Consider the following 22,442-nt stretch of genomic DNA (forward strand, 5'->3'; position numbering starts at 1 on the left):
ACATGGAGCCAACAAATGTTTAGATTCTTTGAACTAATCTATTATTCTTTTGTCTCTTTTCTGTCCCTTTGCTAAAGATATATAGTATTGGAACCCAGATTCGTGCAAATAATATGTCTTGATAAAGTTCTATGTATCTGCTTTAAAAAAATTTTTTTTAGGATGGCTTTTCTTCCCCTTAAAAGGACAGGGGTAATTTTTTTGGCTTAAATATTCTCTTTCCCACTGTGTGTGGTCTATAAATGACTTAAGTAAAGAGAGGCATTAACTAAGAGTAAGATTTGTGACAGACAATTCTATAGATAATTAAAAACAGATTTTGAGTAATGTTAGTTTACAGTTCATACAAAGATTCATACAAATCTTACCCCAAGGGATTACTTATATATAAATGAAGACTGCTAAGCAATATGCTAATACAGTGATGAGAACACATATGGAAGAGTAAATCTTAGAGCTGGAAGGAACTGTCATCTGGTCCAGAAAATTTAGGGCAAAGGAGATTAAATTAGTGCCTCAGCCCATGGTGATCTCAGTATTTGAGTATGAAAATATAAAGCACTAATTAACATACTTACCAACCCTAAGATGGAATTCAGTGCCTTACAGGATAGTACTGGCAAAACATTCACCTCAAGCTTATGCTCCAGGGAGAAGGGTTCTATCAAACTTTGCTCATTTTCCAGGCCACAGATTATATCCCTAAGCATACCCAGTCTTCTGATGAGTGAACACCATCAATTTAAGGGGATTGACAAAAATCAAAACGTGTAGATCAGTGTAACTCTATAGGCCAGACAATTCCTTTGTCCTCAGTGCTATAGTTTCCATGTAACAAGGACATCATTTTGACATTTTAAAGTCCTTAGGACTTTAATCAAATAATATATTTAATCACATAATCAAATAACATGTTTGATGCCCTAGTGTGTAGCTAATTTAGGGCAGAGCTAGGTCCAGTTTATCAAAATGGCAGCATTAGGGCAACTGGGTCTCAAATATGGACAGAAGAGGAAACTGGGCACTTATAGAGGATATAGAAAAAATCGAGGAAGGCTAATTAAAATAAAATGATAACAAACAAGTATAATCTAGCATTTGTAATGTAATGTTTGTTAGTGAGCGTTGCTAAAAGTAAAGAGTACCACTGTTATAGAGTCGTAAGTTTGAGAAATTAAAACTATTTTAGATAGTTTTTGAAACCTCATATATCCTGATATTCTTTAACTGGCCTTTAAAAACTGCTTTAGCTATCCACAATAAAGAATGTAGATATCCACAAAAAATAACAGGAACTATAGGAGACTGTGTTTCCTCTGAATCTGCAAATGAAGCTTATAATTTCAGTCATCCTTATTTTACTGTTAAGGGCATTTCCCTGTATTTCTGTTCTTTAAAAATGCCAGTTGAAACTGATTTCCTTAGGAAAACTAGCCTGAGACTTTTAGAGTGATCCACTGAACTGACATGGCAAGTCCCTGTAAATCATGTGACTAAAGGAATGAACCTGTGCAACCAGTTTTCCTGTTGGGCATGGAATAACAACAAAAAGTGCATTCCCATATACCTGTTGGAGGAAGGAAATCACAGGACAATCACTATTCACTTATGGTTTTGCTATTGCTTTTGCACTTACCTCGAAGGGTTTTACATCCAGTCGTCCCACCTGATTCAATGAGATACGTCTTTCTCTCTGTATCTTTTCTACATTAGATGTGTCTGGTAAGGAGTAGCTTCTCCCGCTTATTGATGCTTTTCTCAGTTCTGTTATGCTATGTCCAGTTTTTCTCAAACACTCCATCTTGAGTTTCTCAAGAGGTTGGGTTTTTACAGAAAGTACTGCTAAGTGTTCTGAGATAATTTCTGGATCTATTTTGATTGCTTTACTCCCAACGTGTGGAACTATTTTAATTGGAAAATTCTCATTTGAATCTTGATATGGCTCTTCTTCCTCTAACTCAGAGAGTGTATCAATAGCCACATGCTCTTGGGCCTTTTGAATAATTTTATTAACATCTAGATTTCCAGAGAGATTAGCATTTGAATTCTTTGTGCTAACTGTGTCTAATGGAAACTGTGAAACTCCATTAATAATTAAACCGGCCACGTTTTTAGAGAAAACAGTGTTTGTACCTTTTATATCATCATAGAGTTCTTTATGGGTTCCAGATTGTTGCAGTACTTTACTGTATACAGAATCAATAACCTGAGAAATCATTTCTATGCTTTCTGGATTTAAAAAGTGTCCTTCAGGATCAGCAGCAACAAGATTAATGTTACTTTGGGAAATTTCAGCTGTCACTGATTTTGTCAGTTGAGATGCAATTTTATTTAACTCAGGCTTTGATAAATTTTTTGCATCTTTTCCTGAGGCACTTGGCAACTTTACTATTTTAGCCAAGAACAAGGCCAGTGCTTCCTCTAAAAACCTGGCATCTAACATAGACTCTTTTTTGGATGAAGACTTTTCCTGGGACTTAAATTCATCAACAATTTTGACCACTTTTTCCATAATTTTGACAGCTTCCAGAACTAATTCTGAACTTGATGCTTTGTCCTCTACTTGAGGTTGAAATTCAGAATTGGAAATTTCCTTCACCATTAAAAAACCTATTACATCAGAGAGGACATTGCTCTTACCCATTAAATCCTTAAATATAGAAGCGTGTGAGCCAGAGTGCTTTAAAACACTGGTGTAAACAGAATTAACTACCTTTTCAATAGTTTCGTTGTTAGCTAAAGGTACAGTAGGCAATTCCTTGGCTGGTGGTGCAAGTTTAATCTTACTTTTGGAGATAAATTCTTGTATTGAATTTATTATTTTTGAGCTTATTTTTTGCATGTCAGTTTCTAGAGATTTGGTTCTTTCCTTATCCACTTTTGGAAACACAGATAAAAGCTTTGATAAAAATTTTACAGCAATTTCTTCTATCATGTTATAAGGCAGTATATGAACATGTGATGGTTGAGGCTGGGGAGCATCAGCAGTTTGGATAACATCTTTAAGAATATTTTCAACAACACAGTCAACTTCTGCACACTGATGTGGAGTTAGCTCTCCAGAAAAATAGTTTTGCAATTGATTGCCAGCCACTTCTCGCATAACTAAGTCAACTATGGTTTCTGAAAGGATTCTGCATCCACTGGCTACACAGTTTTGTATAATCTCTTGTGATCCAAACTGTGATAAGAGGTTATTATAAATAGAATGAATCACTAATTGAATAATTTCATCATCATTGGGATGCAAGGATTCCACATATTGTATAGTCATATCTTTATCATTGGAGATTGCTGTTGTAACTGTATTTAATAAATTCATTTGAAGGAAGTCCAATTCTGTGAACCAACTGTACTCAGATGTTTCTACTTCAGTGTTGGATTCTGTTAAGAAAATTTTGGATAAAAGAGCAAAAATCACATTTTCCAAAAATTTGTGAGGCAGCAGGATGGTGTATGGTGATAATGTTTGACATTCTTTGCTGGCTGTTTGTGCCGCCTTTCGGATGTTTTTGACATCTTCAGATTCCAGAGGCAAACATGCTGAAGCTGGAACTTCATCACAAAATATGAAATCAAGTTGATGTTGAAAAATTTCATTTATCACTGTACTGGCTAGTCTTCTTGCTAAATTTTCCCCATTGCTCTTTATATTTTTACAAATGGAATCCTGAGATCCATATTCCTTCAAAATATTGCATACAGAAGAATGAACAACTTTGTCAACCAATGTTTTATCAATTACTTGTATTTTATCTAAAGATATCTTATTTGATGAGGGTTTTCTAGTCACTTTATGCATATGTGGCATTCTATCCGCAGTTATTTTCTTAATGTTGGATGATGTTTCATCTGTAGTTGATTCTTTATGCCAAAGAAGTGCTTTAGGAACTGATGACAATTTATCTACAGGTGGAAAAAACTGATTTCCCTTATGTGGCCTAAATACCTTAGTTTGAGCATCTGAAAATTCCTTTAACAGTGAGTGCATAAGTTTCACAGCTGTGTCATAAAGTTCAGATTGATTTTCATCATCTCTTACATTTTGACGTCTATCACATGTTTGTGTTTCTGATGAGGAAGAAAAGATCAATTTGTTAACCATTTCAGTGATAACATCTTCTAAAAATTTAGCAGGAGCAATTCCGGGTTTAGTTTTTGGTGGGTAGTGAGGACTGTCTGATTTACTGGGTTCATTTTTAATCTCCTTACTCTTCACTTTTTCTGTTTTTTTCCCTCTCTCTCTCTCTTTCTCTTTCTCTCTTTCTTCCTCTCTCTCTCTTTCTTTATTTCTCTCTTTCTCTTTGACAGGGAGATTTTTGTTAATTGAGAGGGATGAATCCTTCGTTGAAACAGACTGTGTAAAATCTTCACCAACTTCTTGAATTGCAAGCAATGTTGTATCATTTGGGACACTGCGGGGTTTTGAATAATTTGCTGATTCTGGAGAATTACATATTTCTAAGATATTGTCATAAATGTTTTCAGTGACATTTTGAACATACTCATAATCTGAGTATTGTTTCTCACTTATATCTGTTTGAGACGGAGAGTCTTTTCCATCCTCATTATTTGGCTTTTGGGTAACTGTTTTCAAAAAATTCTCTGCTGTGGTCTCTGTATTTCTTGCTTCAGATGTCAAAGATAACTGAAAGGGCTTGTCTTCTTTTTTAAATGTATTTTCTCTTGTATAGTCAATCTTCTTTTCAATGTTTATTTCAAATTTTGGTCCAAGTACTTCCTCCTTATAGTCTGTATCATCAGTAGGAAATTGTATGTTTATATTATTATATTGTCTCTTCTTATATTTTGAAACTGGTATGGTTTTCTTCTCAATGTGATTGTTTTTTAGAGTTATCTTTAAATCTGGCTCCTGCATAACTTTACTTTTCACACTGGTGGTTGGAAAAGTAACTCTTGATAAATTCTCATGGTTTTTAATGGAAGTTTCCATTTTATTTTCTGTCTCTTTCTTTTTGTTTGCCACACTTTCAGCTGACCCTGATAACAGGTTAACTATGTTGCTTTTCATAATTCTAGTTGCAGAGGGAACTATTGGATCTTGGATGTCACCTTTTTTCATTGAGGTCTCTTCAGTGTTGAGTCTTTTCTTTCTACTTATTGTACCTCTGTCTATTTCCAAAGTGTCCAGCATGTTTTTCTCGTCTGTGGTTGCAAAACTGTGTTTATATGAATGTTTTGGTAAAGCAAGTTCATTCCCTTTTAAGCATTTGTTTATCTGTGTAGAGGTTTGCTGAGGTAAATGCTGAACCCTTTGGGTGATGTTATCTGGATTTAGAAATGAAAAGAAGGTGGAAGACCAGTCTCCTGAAAAAAGTGGTTGAATCTTAAAAGCAGAGATTGCCTTCTGAGCTAAAGTGGCAATCATTTTTATGACAATGTTACTTTTATCAACCTTCTGAATATCACTAGATCCATACTTTCCTATGAACTGATCATACACAAAATTGGATATTTTGTCAACTGTTTCTTTATGAATTGGTGGAAAAGAAAGCGTTTCTTCAGCATTTGGTAGAACTTTAATTTCACTTTTCCTAAATTCTCCTATCAGAGAGTTTGCAAATTTTATAGCTAAGCCCACAAGGTCTGGCTCTACCATTTCTTTTTTCTCAGAATCTTTAGTAATGCTTGGAAGAGAATAAAATTTATGAACAAGCTCAACGATTACATCTTCCAAAAATGTAGCTGAATAAAGAGCAGGCTGTGTCTTTTCTTTATCAGGTTTACTAAGTACAGACACATGCTCATAATCAGAGAAGTCACTGGAAGATGGTTCTTCACCATGTAAAAATGGATGCAGATGATGATCCACGATTTCTTTCATGATGAATCCAGCTATTTTACTGAGGAATGAGCCTCCTTTTTTGTCTGTACCTTTCTGTACTTCAGCTTGAAATTCAGATTTCTTCAAAATATTAGTACATATAGAGTCAACCATACTCTCAATCACTTCTAATTGCATACTTTCTGCATTCTCCTCTGCTGTGGCAAGGCGAATCTCATGTTCAGAAATTTCTTTGATAATTTCGTCTGTCAGTTTTGAAGTTGCATCTACAAACTCACCATCGGATGTAACTTCTTCCTCTTTTAGTTCACTTTCAGTGTCAGTTGAAGGGAAGATATGCACTAGCAGCTTGTAAATCATATCTTCCAAAAGAGAACGAGGCAACACAGTAATACAGGATGGCAAGGTATGGCTATCCTTTGTGATGACACTGAGCACATTTCTGATGATATTATCAGCTTGAGGGGAAGAATAGGAAGAAGACACTAATTCTCCTGAAACTAATGACTGCACCTGATAATCATAAATTTCCTCCAATAGCAAATGATATATTTTTCTCCCAAAACAAATAGTGTCACTTTGTACAGCCCTGTATACTTGCATCAGAGATTTATAATCATCTAAAATTTTTTCATAAATTAGGTTGACTGTGTTTTTAACAATTTCTTTATATCCTTCTGAAAAACACATGTCATCATCAAAGTTAGCTGCAACTAAAATCTCTGATGTGGTAAACTCCAGAACAATCGAATTTACTAATGTTGTAACAATACCAGTAATTTTGGCTTTTACTGTATCTGGGTTTTCAGCAGCCAAGAAATTGTGTGAGAATGCATAAAGGAGTTTACATAAAAGCTCAGAAATTACCTCCTCCCAAAACACAGCCGAGTTCACAATGAAAGATAACTCTCTTTTTTTAGGATCTATTGCTTTCTGTTTATATGTTTGATCAACTGCAGCTGAAACAAGAGTTTTATCTTCAGATAAAAATGACTGAAGATGGTGGTTAAAGATTTCTTTTATTATAAAACTTGCTATTTTTGAAACAGTTATATTACTTATACCTTTTTTATCTCTTGTAAGGGATTGGTATAGATTTGAACATGAAAGATCAGCATAAATGGAATCAACCATAGACTGGATATCTTTTTCTGAAATCATACTTTGTTTTTCATTCCCATGTTTAATAATACATATTGCATGTTTTGAAATTATTGACATAATTTCATTTATCAGTTTTGTGACTGTATTATTTAAGTCTGATTGAGAAGTATCTGGGTGTTCTGTCATGGAGGCCAATGGAGTCATCTGAGATATAAGCTGAGTGACAATTTTTTCCAAATCAGTATGTGATAACATGGTAGTATATATTGTTGATGCCTGCCTTTGAAATTTTGATTTGGTAATGTTACACTGAAGTCTTTTTATTAAAACATTAGTATTGAGTTTGGAGTGTGACTTAAAAGGAATCTTTCCTATGAGGTGTGGATGAATTTGGAAATCAAAAGTTTCAGCAAGGATGATTTTAGTTATCCTTGCAGCCAATGGTTTTGTGTCATTTAGAAAATCTTTAGGAGACATTATTTCCATTTCATATTCTTGAAGAAGTTTGCTGTATGCCATATCAATAATGTTCTTGACTGCATCTCTCTCCACTGGAGGCAAACACAGTTGTTCCTCAGCATTCTCTAGAATGCTAACTTCAACTTTTGAGAATTCCTCTGCTATCAAATGGATGAGTTTTTCAGCTTTATCAAACAGTTCATCTTCTGAATCCCTTACTGACGTTGTTTGTACAATGCCTAACACCCTGTGGAATATTTTGCTTAAAACCCCAGAGACTACATCTTCCAAGAAAGTTGAGGAATAAACACTGGCATAAAACCACTGTTTTCTCTCATCATCAAAATATTTATATGATGAAGAAGGTAATAACTTTCCATCCTCAAATGGCTGAAGATGTTGTTGACAGATATGTTTAATGATAAAACCTGCTATTCTATCAATAAGAACATCATTACTGCTTGTGATATTTCGCTCAACTAATTCTTGAGACTCAGAGTTTTGCAAAATATTTTTGAATACTGAGTCCACGAGATGCTGAACATCATCTTCGGAATAAACAAACTTGGTTTCTTCTTCATTTTTTGAAAACCGAATTTCATGTTGGGAAATTTTCATCCTAATATCACTGATTATCTCTGAAGCAATTTCGTTGAAATTCATTCTTAATCTGTCTTTTGGGCTTTCTCTATCTGGAACAATGCTAGATGCAGGAGGAAAGATTCTAGATAATAGTACTCTTACCATGTCTTCCAAAAACGTGTATGGCAGCAAGGTGTTATATGGAGATAAATTCTGACTTGTCTTGGTAGATTTACTGATGTTACCAAGAGTGTCCTGAACAATATTCTCAGCCATTGAAATAGAAGAGGAATATGATGACACATCCCCAGAAAATAGAGGATGAAGAAGGTAATCTGAAATAGCTGCTACAATTAACTTTGTAATATTTTCCACAAAAATATCACTGTCTTCAGACTCTTTATCAACCTCAGGGTCTAGCCCATGCTGTTTTAAAACATTTCTATAAATCGAGGTGACAAGTTTATCCACAATATCTGTATCTGCAGAGGTGTAAGACTGTTCTTTGCCATCATATAGAATGTGAATTTTAGCTTTGTTAAAATGGTTATTTATTGAGTTTACTATTTTTTGGGTCATATTTTCTAGTTCAATTTTAGTGTTATGCTTTGGACTGAAAATCTTTGATAAAAGTCTGGCAACAATTGCCCCTACAAATGTATCAGGATAAATACCTGAGGGTGATGGCGTGTGGGGTCTCTGTGACTCTATAACTTCATTGAGAACCTGTTTAACCATATTTGATACGGCATCCAATGGAGTCTTTGGACGAGGTAAACCTTCTCCACACAAAAATGGCTGAAGATGATTTTCAATAATCTCTTGGATAATAAAACTGGCTATTCGGTCAATCATAATTGGGCTTCGGCTGGCTATACTTTTCTGTATTGAAACAAGAGAATCAGACATTTGCATAATATTGTGATAAACGGTATCCACCATCTTCGGGAGGTTTTTTCCGCTACATAGATACTGATTATCATATATAGTGAACCAAATTTTATGTTTTGAAATGGCTGACATAACCTTATTTATTATACAGGTAGACATTTCATTGAAATCTGAACTCATGAAATATTTGTTTCCCAAAGGGGAGGTCTTGTTGGGTGAAGGAATCAGTTGAGATAAAAGTCTTCTGATGATGTCTTCTAAAAATGAATGTGACAACATGGTGCTGTAGCCTGTTGAAGACCTGAACTGGGAAGTAAATTTTCTCAAGTTATTTTGAAGTTTCTGCAATATAATTTCAGCTTGGAGAGGGTAATATGAATTTGGTATGAGCTTTTCTCTGAAGCAAGATGGGAGTTGGTAGTCTAAAATCTCCAACAATATGTTATTAGTTATTTGTTCTGCTATTGAGGTATTGTCACATGCCAGATTATCATCACAAGTCACTTTCAATTTATATTGCTGTAAAACATCATAATAAACTGAGTCAACAATTCTACTAATCGTTTCTTTATGGATTGGTGGAAAACACAGCCTTTCTTCAACATCCCGTAAGACAGTGACTTGTGCGTTATTAAACTTATTTACTACACCATTGACAAATAATGTATTCATCTCATTGAGCCGGCCCTCAGTGATGTTTTCATTTTTTCCCCACAGTGAAGTAGAGAGATTAAAAAACAGTTCTGAAATTATCTCCTCCAAAAATGTGGCTGAATACACACCGATATTTATATCTCCTGGATATAGCTTATTATGGATGGGTATTGAATCCATATCCTTTGTTCCCTGTCTTTTGAGAGGGGACACAGAAGTGGAATTTACTGAACTTTTCTTGCCAAATGATGATTGCTTTTGGGGGCTAAACCCTCTGAGATTATTCAGGGATCCTGTCAAAGCATTATCTTCATAATTCATGAATCCTAAAAAGGCTTTACCTTGTCCTAATTCTGTTAATTCTGGCCTTTGTGCATTTATGAAACTAGACTGTATTTCTCTTCCTGTGTGCCTCAAATGCTTGTTTGCAAAAGGTGGGCTTTGGGGGAGTTGTGTACTGTGACATAGTTTGTCCATCAATGATTTAACCAAGCTGTGGGAAATAATAGTAAGCATAGAGTCTGATGATAATAAATCTTGATCCATTTCTGCCAGATTTTCCAAATAGTCTGACATATAATCTCCTTGAAATTGTTCACAGTCCATTGCTCCCTTACAATAATCAAATTCTTTGTCTTCTACACTTTGCAGTATTTTTAAAAGTTTACATTCTTCTGCTGATATTTCATCAGAAAGAGGGCTATTATCAAGAAAAACAGTGCTTGTGCATTTTTCCAAAAGTGTTCTGATAAGTTTCTCACACACGACATTGAGAAGAAAAACTGATTTGGGGGTGAGACCAAAGTTATTTCCAAGTACGCTATTAGTTTGCTGCTCATTTGAGGATGAGAAAAATGTTCCTGCTTTTTTATTAGAATTCATGGCCTCACCTGGATATTCATCTGGTGAAAATAAATCTAAAACAATATTAAAAACTTTATTGACTACTTCTTTGGATTCACAAGTTTTTAGACTACCAACCAGATTGTCTAACTTACATGCCAGATAATTTAATTTCTTTTTTTGAAGGAGATGATCTATTTGGTAAGTAGATGCTTCACAATTTCTGGATCCTTTCTGTCTTTCCATGGTATTTGTTTCATTGCAAATGGGCACACTATTTTTTCTAAGCACGGAAAATGATTTTTTTCTTCCATTGCTTTCAAGATGATGGTTTTTTCCTGTTTCTCTGGACATTACATGAATTACTCCTGTTAAAAGATCCTGAAAGAGATGATCAAAGTCATCAGCAGCTACTCCTGGGCAGTAAATGTACTTTGTTTTTAAAGGACACATTTGTTGTGCAATGTCAACCTCTATAATGTTACTGTTAAAGAGGATTTCAGTAATGATTTCAGAAATACTTAAAGCAAGTTCTCCAATAGAAATTGATCTACTCTCAAACATTTGAGAATCAATTGAAATAATCTTGTTAAATGTTGCATTTTGGCTTTCCAATGCTTTCTCTTTTTCTCTACTATCTTTGGTGTTACCAGAAATGCTTGAAGTTAAATGGCAAATGACAGACTCAGTAAGATGTTCACAAAATTGATTAAGTGAAGAATCATTGTATATACTTCTTAGAGGCTGTTGTGATTCACATTTTTTCCTTGATAATGTAGAAAGAATAGATTTCTCCTCACTGGAAACTGAAAAAAAAACCTGATCATTTTTAGCACACATGAAGAGAAATATATAAAATTCAATATATTGGAAATTATTTACATATAAATTTCACCTATGGAATATCTCACTAAAGAAAATGAAAAACATAATCAAGAAAGATATTGGATTTTTTTTCATATATTTATTTCCCACATGTAGAATCTTTTTTTTTTCCTCACCTGTAGAATCTTAATTTTAGCCAAAAAATTGAGAAAATAATCCTAAAGAATTCAAGTCTCCAAGTCAAGTGCTGATATCTGTCTTGCTTAAATGGGTAGGGGCTCTAAGAAGCTGCAAATCATACAGAGAAATGATTTCCAAGTTTAATGTTATAATCTATCATGTCTCCAGTGATCTCTAGAGAGCTCATGTAATTATTTTTTTTTAGTGAAAACATTTAATGTTAGGCTATTCATTACTTTTAGGATGTGATGCAATAATGACTTGATTGAAATGAAAATGTGCTAGGAAGGCTGGGGATAGGTTGCAATGTCAGCAGAACTGTAACCCCTCGATTATAGTTTGTCATAACTCTACTCTTTTTTCTATTCAACAGAGTATTTATTGAAAATCATATACCTACTTAGGATGGCCAGCTTCTTGGAAGTGGCAGCCAGAAAAACACACTATTATTTCCTCAAAATATCCTCCAGATGTAATCATCTATTATATATCTGCATGTAAAGTCAGGCAACACTCTGTGGAGATGGAAGCTTTAAGCCTGGCTTTGACTGCTAGACAGGATTTGGTCATATTGAGATGAAGGGAATGAGAAAAAAGAGTATTCTAAGGAGAAGAAGGAGCAGGAGTAAAATCACTGGAAGGCCTTGAACATGTCTGGAAATAGAGAATAGATTTGATAGAAAGGGACAAATACCAATGGGATGAATTCATGAATCTTCTCTTTTTTTTTTCCCCCTTTATTAGTCTCTAAATTTAGTTAGGCTATGTTTGGAGAAAGTCTGTTTATGAGCTTGAAATTGCAGACACACAACTATCCATCTTGAAAGAATGCCAGTTTTGGGGCACCTGGGTGGCTTTGTCAGTTAAATGACCAACTTTGGCTCAGGTCATGATCTTATGGTTCATGGGTTTGAGCCCCACGTTGGGCTCAGTGCTGACAGCTCAGAACCTGGAGCCTGCTTTGGATTCTGTGTCTCCCTTTTTCTCTGCCCCTCCCCTGTTTGCACTCTCTCTCTGTCTCTCAAAAATAAGTAAAAAATGTTTTAAAAAAATTAAAAAAAAAGAATTTCAGTTTTAAGGATGAGAAATGATCTCCCTATGCAGGTGGGTAGGACTGGTAGTATGTGTTCTCCTATTAAAATGATTGGCAAGTGATGTATATGAACTGATATTACAGCAACTAATTATTGCAATTATTGATCCAGTTCAGGGACATTTTAGTATTATTATATTAAATTTTATGAAATTTCCAATAATCAATAGGTTTTGAGATGCAAAAATGGCTATTACATATGATTTAACCTCTTAGAAAAGAAGTGAAAATAACTTTGTGAACATATGTTTAGACTTTAAGGATTGTAAGAATAGTGGAATACAAACAAAACAAGATTGGTAATACCTCTGTCCTTATAAATAATGACTAATAATGGCAAAGAATTCAACTGTACACCTTGGAAAGAGAAATTGCTAACCTTCAATCAATTAACTGTGTATTTGGTATGGGTATAAAGAAGTCATGCAAAAAAAAAAAAAAACTTTAAAAACGCTTTGGAACTTGTATCTCATAATCAACCCAAATCCCCTCCTTTAAAATAATCCCATTTTTTTCTCATCTGCATATATGGAAAACAGCAATAAACTTACTTGTTCAGATTCAAGCCAGGTGTATGTTAAACTTTTTTTCTTTCTTTCTTTCTTTTTTTTTTTTTTTTTTTTTTTTTTTTTGGTATCCTGATATATTAAGAAGTAATTAAATACTCCACCTCCAAGGCTATTTTTAGAAAAACAATAAATGCAGCTTCTTGGATAGAAGAGCTTTTATACATATCTATTTTTTTCTGAATTATACCAACTTTTAAAGTAGGTTGTTTCTTGCTTACCTCTAGTTTCAAAGTTCTTGAAATATGTGACCACAGATGTGGTGATATGTCTTGCTACCAAATGAATTTCATTTGGACCCAGCTCGTGATCAGCAAAAGTGATGACTTTAACTTCCTTCAGGGTCTTTATCTTTGGGTATCTCTTACTTTCCCATTTTTGCAATAAAGAAAAATCTCCTCTACTGGTTTTAGGTTTTTTATTTTCTTCTTCAGGTATACAGCTGTTTTTTTTATCACACATTCTAAGCAGACTTTTTTCCTCATTCTTTTGTCCGGATATTATAGACACAGAGTTTTGCTTTGATATGAAAAATGGTTTCATTGTTTCCATGTTTTCATTAATGCATGGTTGGCTTGGAAAACCATAGCTTGATAGCACAGTACTGACAATATTTTCTGCAGCTAAACATATTTTGAGTGGAGATACAGTTGTGTGAATTTGGTTTGGCTCAACTGGTTTTAGAGTTTCATAATGAAATACTCTCGGATTTTCACCTTTTCCTATTTCTATGAATGACATGACTTGTTTTAATGCTGCTTCTGTGGATTCATTTGCTTTATTAAACAGTTTTTGTAAGACACTTCCTTCAGGGAGAGAGCTGATTCCTTTCATGGTTTGGTCAAAAAGGCCAAAGTTCGATTCCCTCGGGCTGTAGTCTTGTACTGGGTTTCTAGAGCATGATGTTATATTTTCTGAATCAAGCATTTCCATTGGCTCTGAGCTTTTAATTGTACCTTCTACAGAGGGCCTGGCATATGAGGGTAAGTTCGATGAAGGCTTATGCCTTTTTTTCGTATTTTCCTCTGGATAACACACAAAACTAGGTACACTGATTTGTGAAGGATTATTTCCCAAAGTAACTTCCTTTAACTTTGACATGGGCATTTTCATATCGGTTGCCAATTCAACTTGATTAACAATATAGGTATTTTCTTTTCCTTGGAACAAACTTTCCTTTGGAAGGTTATTGATATGAGTGCACTGGTCCATTAGTGTGCCAATGATCTCACTTGCTATAACAGTCTCTTTCAATGTACTAACTAAAGATGGTTCCACTTGGCTTATTTCTTTATCTAGCTTGTTCTTAATTATACCAAGCATGTCACTGACAATATTAACAGCATATGTAAATAATTCTGAATGGAATGAGTGAACCTGTAGAAGGGTATTCTGTATGTTTTCCTTGGAAATAATAGTATTTGAATTGGGTTCATCAGAAAACTTTTTCAATGGTTGTAATTTTGGCAGCATGTTTTTGCTTAATAGCCTCTGTTGGATAGGGAAAAAGTTTTCTATAGGCATTTTCACTATTTCCGAAAACTCATATTTAGAGATATATTTAAACTGCAAATCTACAAATGACTCTAAAATGTTTAAAACCCTCTCTATAATTTCTCTAACAATTTGGTTGCTAGATCCCAGAGAAATTTGGTTTATTGTCTTTGTGTTAGATATTGGTACACTGCCGAGGATGTCCTTGATTGGCAAATCATATTTACTTTTAGTACTAATATGTTCTTTTCTACTTGCTAGAGTTTCTTGCCTACCTGGAGAGGGCACCTGGGACAAAAAACAGAGCTGTAATTTTTCAAACAGCATTTCAATAATTTCCCTTCCAAACATATTAATTTGTGCTTTGGTGTCTTCAACTCTAGTAGAGGTTCCTTTAAAATGATTATAGAACCTGCTTTCGCAATCCTTAAGATGTGGCAAATTTAAAAGTGAAAGAGAATGTTCTAATTCTTTTGTTTTTATTGGGATTTCAGTCAGCACATTTTCAGCTATCGTCATTAGTGTATACTTTTCATTTTCCATATCGTTTGATTCTGCTTGCCATTTGTCAAACAATTTTTTAAATATACCTTCTTTAGGAAAAATCTGTTCTAGCTGTGAAGAAACATTTTCCAAGTAAAAACACGCTTGTTGTTTGGCAATATACTCTGCATCTGAATTCCTCTGTGTAAGTCTGAGATCATCCACATGTGAGCATTTGATTGGAGAAGCCACATTGCGGTTACTTGTAGCATATAATCCTTGCAAAACTGTGTTAACTATTTTATTTGCTGCCATGATTTGATCGAATGGTAAAGCTTTAACATTTATCATTGCTCTAGTTTGCTTCATCTTTTCAAATTCTTTCACAATTGTTTCCAGGATATTACTTACTATATCTTTGGCATACATTTTTAGTTCTGAAGTGGGCAGTTTCATTTCCAGTAAGTTTTGGGCATCACCTGTTGATTGGGTGTGTGGCAGCCCAGTGGTAGCCTTGGACTGATTGCCTTTTGGAGTCTTCTCTCTAGGACATAACTTGGTCTTGATCTTGACCTTAGAACCACTAGGTCCTAGGTGTGATTTTGTTTTAAATTTAGTCAAAGGAGTAACTTTTGATTTTGCTTTTAAACTTGTTTTAAAATCTGGTTTAGGGCTGACCTTAGAGCCCACTTTAGAACTGTGTAGCTTTAGAGGTTGCAACTCATCAGAACAACTTTCAGGGGACAAGGTCTCTTCTAGATGAGTTGAGGCAAAATTTATGATCTTATTAAGAACCATTTGGACTAAATCTTTCCCCACTTGCAATGGTGAATATTGAAAAAAATTGTTTTCTAATAGAGAGACATTTTGACTGCCTGCATAAGGATAAACCTGTGGTATCACACATCTGGTGGGATTACACCCTTTTCCTACTTGTTTAGTTTCTTTGATGCATGCTGCTTTCTTAGACAAGGTATCATTGTTGTCAGATGCTTCTTTTTTGTTACTTTCATTTAATGATGTAACTATAGAGTACATTTTCCCCAAAACACTTTCGACTATGTTATTTGTTACGCTGTTAATCTGTGATTGAAAGTTTTTTTGTGTTATGTCTGACGTTTTAATTTTAGAATTAGATACAAAGTGGGGGATTTCATTAAATGGCTGCAAATGGCCTATGATTTCCATTATTCTTTGATGAACTGTAGTTAACACTTCTTCCACTGCACTGAGCAGTGCAGCCTTTTCTTTTTGTTTTGATTTTCCATTTCTCATAAATATTTCTTCCAAAAAAATATTCTGGCTTTCTTTTTCCAATGCCATTTGGTTTTGTTCTAAAGGATATTTTGAAAACTGAGATAGTTTATTTTTCTCTTGCTCTCTTTGTCCTAGCAATATTTCATTTGATACAGTTAGTTGTGAAAATAATTGAGGATTGTCTTTTGAGTAAACACTAATTTCCTTTGCAGATCTTTTATCATATAAACTCTCTAAGATACTGTTCACGATTCCACTCACAATGATGTTTTCTTGGAATAAAATGTTGTTTGGATAGGGATACATCTTTTGGATTTCTAAGTCTAAGTCATTTTTAATAAGTGTCAAAGTGGCACTGGCAATGATATCAGCATATTCCTTAAGAGTAGCTTGTGATAGATGAATTGGGGAGTCAAGATTTTCTCTGTACCTTGCAAAAGTGGAATCTGTGAGTTCTTGGCTGAGGATAGTTTTAGTGGATATTTTCAGGACATTTGATTCCACTTGGCTTGATTCATGAAAGATGCTATCATCTTGTTTATAATTTTCCAGTTCCAGGCTATCAAATGACTCTTCTTTAGGCTGGAAAGCCAGAATAATTAGTGAATCTATTCTTTCTGTGGCAAAAGCTTCTAACCTATTGAAAATAATTTTAGTAATGAAGTTGGCATTTTCCTCACATGGGTCAGGAGCAGATTTATTGGCGTCTTCTTTCTCTATTGTTATCTGACAATCATCAGCATAAGCTGATTCCAGATTTCTTGAGGATGGCCAATGCTCTGTTTGTCTTTCACTTTTTGACCCCGTAAGAGGAGGCTGTTGACACTCTGCTTTTGAAGATATGTCACAAACAGTCAGGGGCAATTTTGCAGAAGTAAGATTCTTTGCATTTATGCTAAGCATGACAATAGAACTGAGATTATGAAGAACAATATCCACTATATCATTAGATATCAAAATGACATCTGATTTAGGCACTGAAAGTTTTGGGATAATCTTATTTGCATCCTCAGTGAATATCTCAGAGTTTGCTCCAGAATGTTTTCTAGCTATGCTACATTTCCGAGTGGATGTGGCACAAGGTAGATTATTCTGATACAGTGTTTTTTCACAAATATCACATAAGATACCTTCAATGGTATCTTGTATTTGAAACTGAAGTACTCTTCTATATTCAGTCTTATTAAACAGCTTTTCAATAATACCTTCTTGTTGATCTGAATTAATCTCTTCCTCAGAATTGTTTTCGTCACATTTTCCTTTAGATGACACAATATCTAACACCGTGTTAACAATTTGACTTGCAATATTTTCTGAAACCACAATGTTATGTGTTAAGAAAGGAACTCTTCCCCTTTCTTTATCTAACCCATGTTTGATCCCTTGTAAAATTTTTTTAGCCACTTCTGTTGCATATGTATTTAATTTATTTAAGGAGAGTTGGCACACTGAGTTGGTCTTTTCTGAGGTAATACGATCCACTGAGCAAGGGGAAAATTGGTCTTCAGAATACAAATCTTTGACTGATAATGCTTTGCTTAATGCATTTTTATCCAAAGCCACTGGCACTGTGAAGTTGATTTTGGGACAAAAGAGAGATTTTACTTTGGAAGTAGCAAAAGTTTCTAAATTTGTTAATATCGCCTGTACAATATCTTCAACTACATTTACTTTAGCCTGTTTGTCAACACTGAATCTGGACTTAGGAGTACAAGGGTTCTTGTCTAGCACAGTAACAGAAGACTTCCCTCCATTGGTGTGTTCATGTAAAGAAACATTTGCTCTAAAGGTGATGGTTTTATACCTATTTTCACTTGTGTTTCTTTCTGGCATGGCAGCTGCATAAAGCTTATGAAATACAGTTCTAACAACATCATCTGCCACTATGATTACATCTGCTTCAGACACTAAAGGACCCATCATTTTATCTATTTTATCTATAAATTGAACAGATGTTTGAGGAATTGGCTCACCAGTGTTGTGAGGGATGCCACTTAAATGAGAGTGGGAGAGAGAAAGTACGTTTAACTGATTGACCAACGCACTGTAGAAAATTTCATTCAAAATGTTTCTTATAATGGGAACGACTGGAGATTTCTGTGGTTCTTTGAGTTTCACTTCAATTTTGCTTAAGGCTCTCTCTAGAACCCACTGTTTAAGAGAATATGATTTAGTTTCTTCTCTTAATAATGTTCTCTCCACAGTGAATTCTTTCTCTGTATGTGAGGCATCTTCAGGAAATGAATCTGATTCAGCACCTCCAGGAAGAAAATTTCCATAGGTTGGCCTGTATTGATAAGTTTTAGTGACTCCCTCTTCAGATTCAGTTTCATTAAACATATCTGAGGACACTGCATCTAAAATTAAATTGACTATATTCTTAAGCACTTGTTTCTCAGGTGGCAGGGTATTTACACTTGTCCTTAAATCTAATGAGTTCATATTTAATTCTGTTTGAATAGCTTTCAAAATAGTACTTGATATCTTTTTTGCATTCATGTATAAAGCAGACTGCAATAGTTCTTCATGTGTGTCTGTGAAAATACTGGGACTTTCACATTCCAAGTCAATCTTACTGCTTTTTTCATTTCCATCATTAACACAACCCAGAGTTTCTAAATTTCCATTAGCAAACCTTTCCAGTTTAGCAAAAACCATATTAAGAATATCTGAAGCTACATTTTTCAGTTCATTTGGATGCATTTCTTTTGTTTTTCCTGTTTTGGAAGTCACCGAAGCCATGGTTTTTGTTGTGCTTTTTGTCACCTCTTTATTACCCTCCTGAATCATCCTGGAAACTATGCTGGAGATCATGTCAGTGCATTTGGCCATTTCCTTAATAATTGAAGCAAATGATAGGCTGTCGATATCAAGAGATTGAGACTCTGAGACAGCTTTAAATCCAGAACTTACAAAACTGGTATCCGTATCAAAACTGCATAATTTTGCAAGGATGTATTCCAAAATTGTTTTGGAAATGATCTGAATATTAGACTTCAATGCAGGAGCCATTTGAGGATTTTCATTCTCTTCTCTGCCTTGTTTACTACCACAAGGTGGCTGATGGTGAGGATGGGCTCCTATGAGCTTACACAACATTTCATATAGTATTTCTCCAATACTGTCTAACACTCGCAATCTGGCATTGCCTTCGAGATCTTTTGCATTTACAACACTATGGAGAGCACAGGGAGTAGCCAAACATTTGTGAAAAGATTTTTTATCCTGCCCACTTGGCAAAATGTCTTGTTCATCAACATCGTCAGATCCATAGGAAGTTGCAGGCTTTGGCTGGTCTGAAGGGAGTGAAATATTGCTTTGATCTGAATGTCCACTAGATAACATTTCACAAATACAAGTTAATAACGGAGATTCCATAATGTCATCATTGAGATTTGAGACAAGAGATTCTAATTTATCAGTGTCAGCAAAAAATCCTTTACCTGTAAGCAATTTGGCAGGGTCTATTTCCCTATGATTTAGGGTTCTGTTACTGAGTTCTAGTTCATTCTGGATAGCACGCAAAACAATGTTTACCACTTTAGTTGTGTAAGTACTAAGTTGAGATTGTAATGAAGATTGCCTCACAACTGAAGGTTTGAAGACCATCTGCAATTTCTGACAAATGAATAACTTCAGCTTTTTAACAATTGTATTAATGATCTTATCGGCAATGTCATCTATGGGTTGAGGTTCACTTTTTTCAGATTTTAACAGAGAAGGCCTCACAGTATCTACACTGAATGAAGATAAATATTTCACTTTCTTTTCACTGTCAAGCCATATTTTTAATGGCTTTTTATTTGGTGCTTCTTTGACCATGTGAGGAGTATCAGAACTATCTAGAGAAGATTGAACTGATGATGAAATGGAACCTTCGGTGGTATTTGGAATGCAGCTTAAGGCCTTATGGAGTATATTTAACACAGCGTCTGTTATTTCTTGAGCCACTGCACCAATTTCTGACATGGAGAACATCTTGTCCATCCATTCTTGATGTGACAGTCCTTGAGATTTTTTTGAAACAAGAACAGAAGAAGCTGCTTTGCCACTTTTACTGTCTAAGTGATCAGAAGATAGGTCCTTGAGCATTTCTGTTAAAATACTTTTAACTATGTTTTCCGAAGCCTTTTGTATGTGATGCTTTTCATCTTGGCTGAAAATCAAACTGTCTCTATTCAGACAGGGTTTTTCCTTTACAATTTCTTTATTATTAAAAGATGGTAGCCCAGTCTTTAATCCCTCATCGCAAAATGCAACTTTGTTTCTTCGAGAAGTAGCTCCTTTAAGTGGTTTGCTATTCCTCTTGTATTCAAAGCAAGTGTTTCCTTTTTTAAACCAATTCTCAGGAATTTGTTCCCGAGATTTTGGCTTTTCATCTTTAAAAGATGAATCAAGCACATTTTTCACAATTCTGTCTATTTCTTCATTATCATCTTCAGAATAAAGGACCATGCCAGGAACATTAACAGGTGGAAATGGTCTTCTAGACATAGGACCATTTGATAATCTAGTGCCAGTAAGTCTGTACTTTCCTTCAGCGTCAGAAGGACTTCTTAGTCTAGAGTGTCTACATTGTTTAACATCTCCTTTTCCTGGCTCCTGATGTAGCTGAGTGAAAATATCATCAAGAAGCTGAAGGAATATTACTGTTTCTTCAGATGCAATAAGTCTCTCGTCATTAAGTTCAGATTGTATGTATCCTAGTATAGTGCTGATTGCTTCCTCTATATAGCCGACCAAAGAGGACTGGGAAAAAATATTTGACATTAAACTTTTTATTTCATCTTTAACAATTAAATTAGCAGCATCAGGTTCAGGACTACATTTCTTTTTGTCGGCTCTTTTGAGGGACATGTATGTTGGGTCTGTCACAGGTTGCTGATCGGAAAGTTCAACTGCATCTTCAAGATGAGGCAGTTCATTTCGCTTACAAGATGCAAGAGTCATCAGCTTTTCTAAAATGGCATGTACCATATCCTCTGCAATGTCACACATGGGTTCCACATTAGAAGGCAGTGAAGCTTTTAAAGGTTTTCCATTTGATGGACTGAGGTATTCTCTATTGGGTATTAAGCCCGGCTTAATGTCAGCTGACAGATCTTCTTGTGAAAATATCTCAACACATTTTTTCTCAACTGCAGACTGTAGCTTCTCAAGCATATTCTCCACTATCTCTGAGGCTGTTGAGCAGATATCAACATTGTAAAGCAAGTCTCCCTTTTCAGGTTCACTTTGGTCCACAAAAACTTCAGCCGTAACAGAAGAAATAGAGGGAATGGCCTGTGTTAAATCAGACATTATTTCTTGAAAAATGCTTTCCAAAATCAATTCAGTTTCCCCTTTTAAGTGGCATTTAAAGTTAACAAAAACATTCTTCAAATTCTTCATTTCATCCATGGCTTTTGCTTTTTGATCAGGAACAAGTAGACTCTCTAAGCCATCTGTTTCAGTAGTAGCATCCTTAGATTTTTTTGTGCCTGTTTCAAATGATGTTAAAAGGTGGCTATCCGATTTACAAGTTCTGAGCTTAGGATTTGCATATACCATACTGGTTTTATCATATTTGAGTTCTGATGTTATAGCTGGCCCTTTCACGTGGCATGTTTCTCCCACAGATGTTCTTTTGATGTGAGCAGAAGGTGGTTTTAAAGGTGTGGTTGGTTGCCTTATTGAGACGTCAACCTCAAAGGCACAGGGCTCTTGCTGAAATGTTTTAGTAGTAGCAGATGCGTAGCTTCTGTATGTAAGCTCTCCACTGCATGTGCTACAGAAACTTGAACTCTCTGAAGAGAGGATGGAGTCCGAAGACCCTGGGTATGCTTTATTCCGGAACCTTTCTTCGTATTTCGTGATGGCTGGGTATAATATACTGGTCACTGTAGCTACAACCCAGGTCATTACATTCTGAATTATACTATTCAGTTCTTCAGAAGTTACCTGGAAATGAGGCAAGAAGAATGAAGAGAAAATCATTTAATAACTTATTCTATTCTGGGACAGAGGGTAACATTTAATTTTTTATATAGAACAGTGCATAGCTGGATACTATCATAAAGAGAACATAATGAATTTATTTAGAATCTCAGATTAATTTCAAATCGACTTATTCTGTACTGTAGTAAAATATTTTTTGTAGGTTTTCACTTGATTCACATTCCCTCAGAAGTTTTTTATTGTTTTTTCCCAGCATTCATTGCTGAGA

The 22,442-nt window shown here is 34.9% G+C and overlaps 1 protein-coding gene across 3 annotated transcripts in view; it reads right to left on the reverse strand.

Moving 5' to 3' along the window:
* Positions 1-22,442, reverse strand: part of FSIP2 (fibrous sheath interacting protein 2) — a 94,750-nt gene that overhangs the window by 32,621 nt on the left and 39,687 nt on the right. For all 3 annotated transcript variants that reach the window (XM_058711948.1, XM_058711937.1, XM_058711929.1), the window contains 2 exons: positions 13,225-22,177; positions 1,637-11,145 (listed from right to left, as the gene is read on the reverse strand). In XM_058711948.1, coding sequence (XP_058567931.1) covers positions 1,637-11,145; positions 13,225-22,177 — 18,462 coding nt within the window. The remainder of the gene's footprint in view (positions 1-1,636; positions 11,146-13,224; positions 22,178-22,442) is intronic.

Source organism: Neofelis nebulosa, chromosome 2 (genome assembly GCF_028018385.1).
Source record: "Neofelis nebulosa isolate mNeoNeb1 chromosome 2, mNeoNeb1.pri, whole genome shotgun sequence".
NCBI lineage: Eukaryota > Metazoa > Chordata > Mammalia > Carnivora > Felidae > Neofelis > Neofelis nebulosa.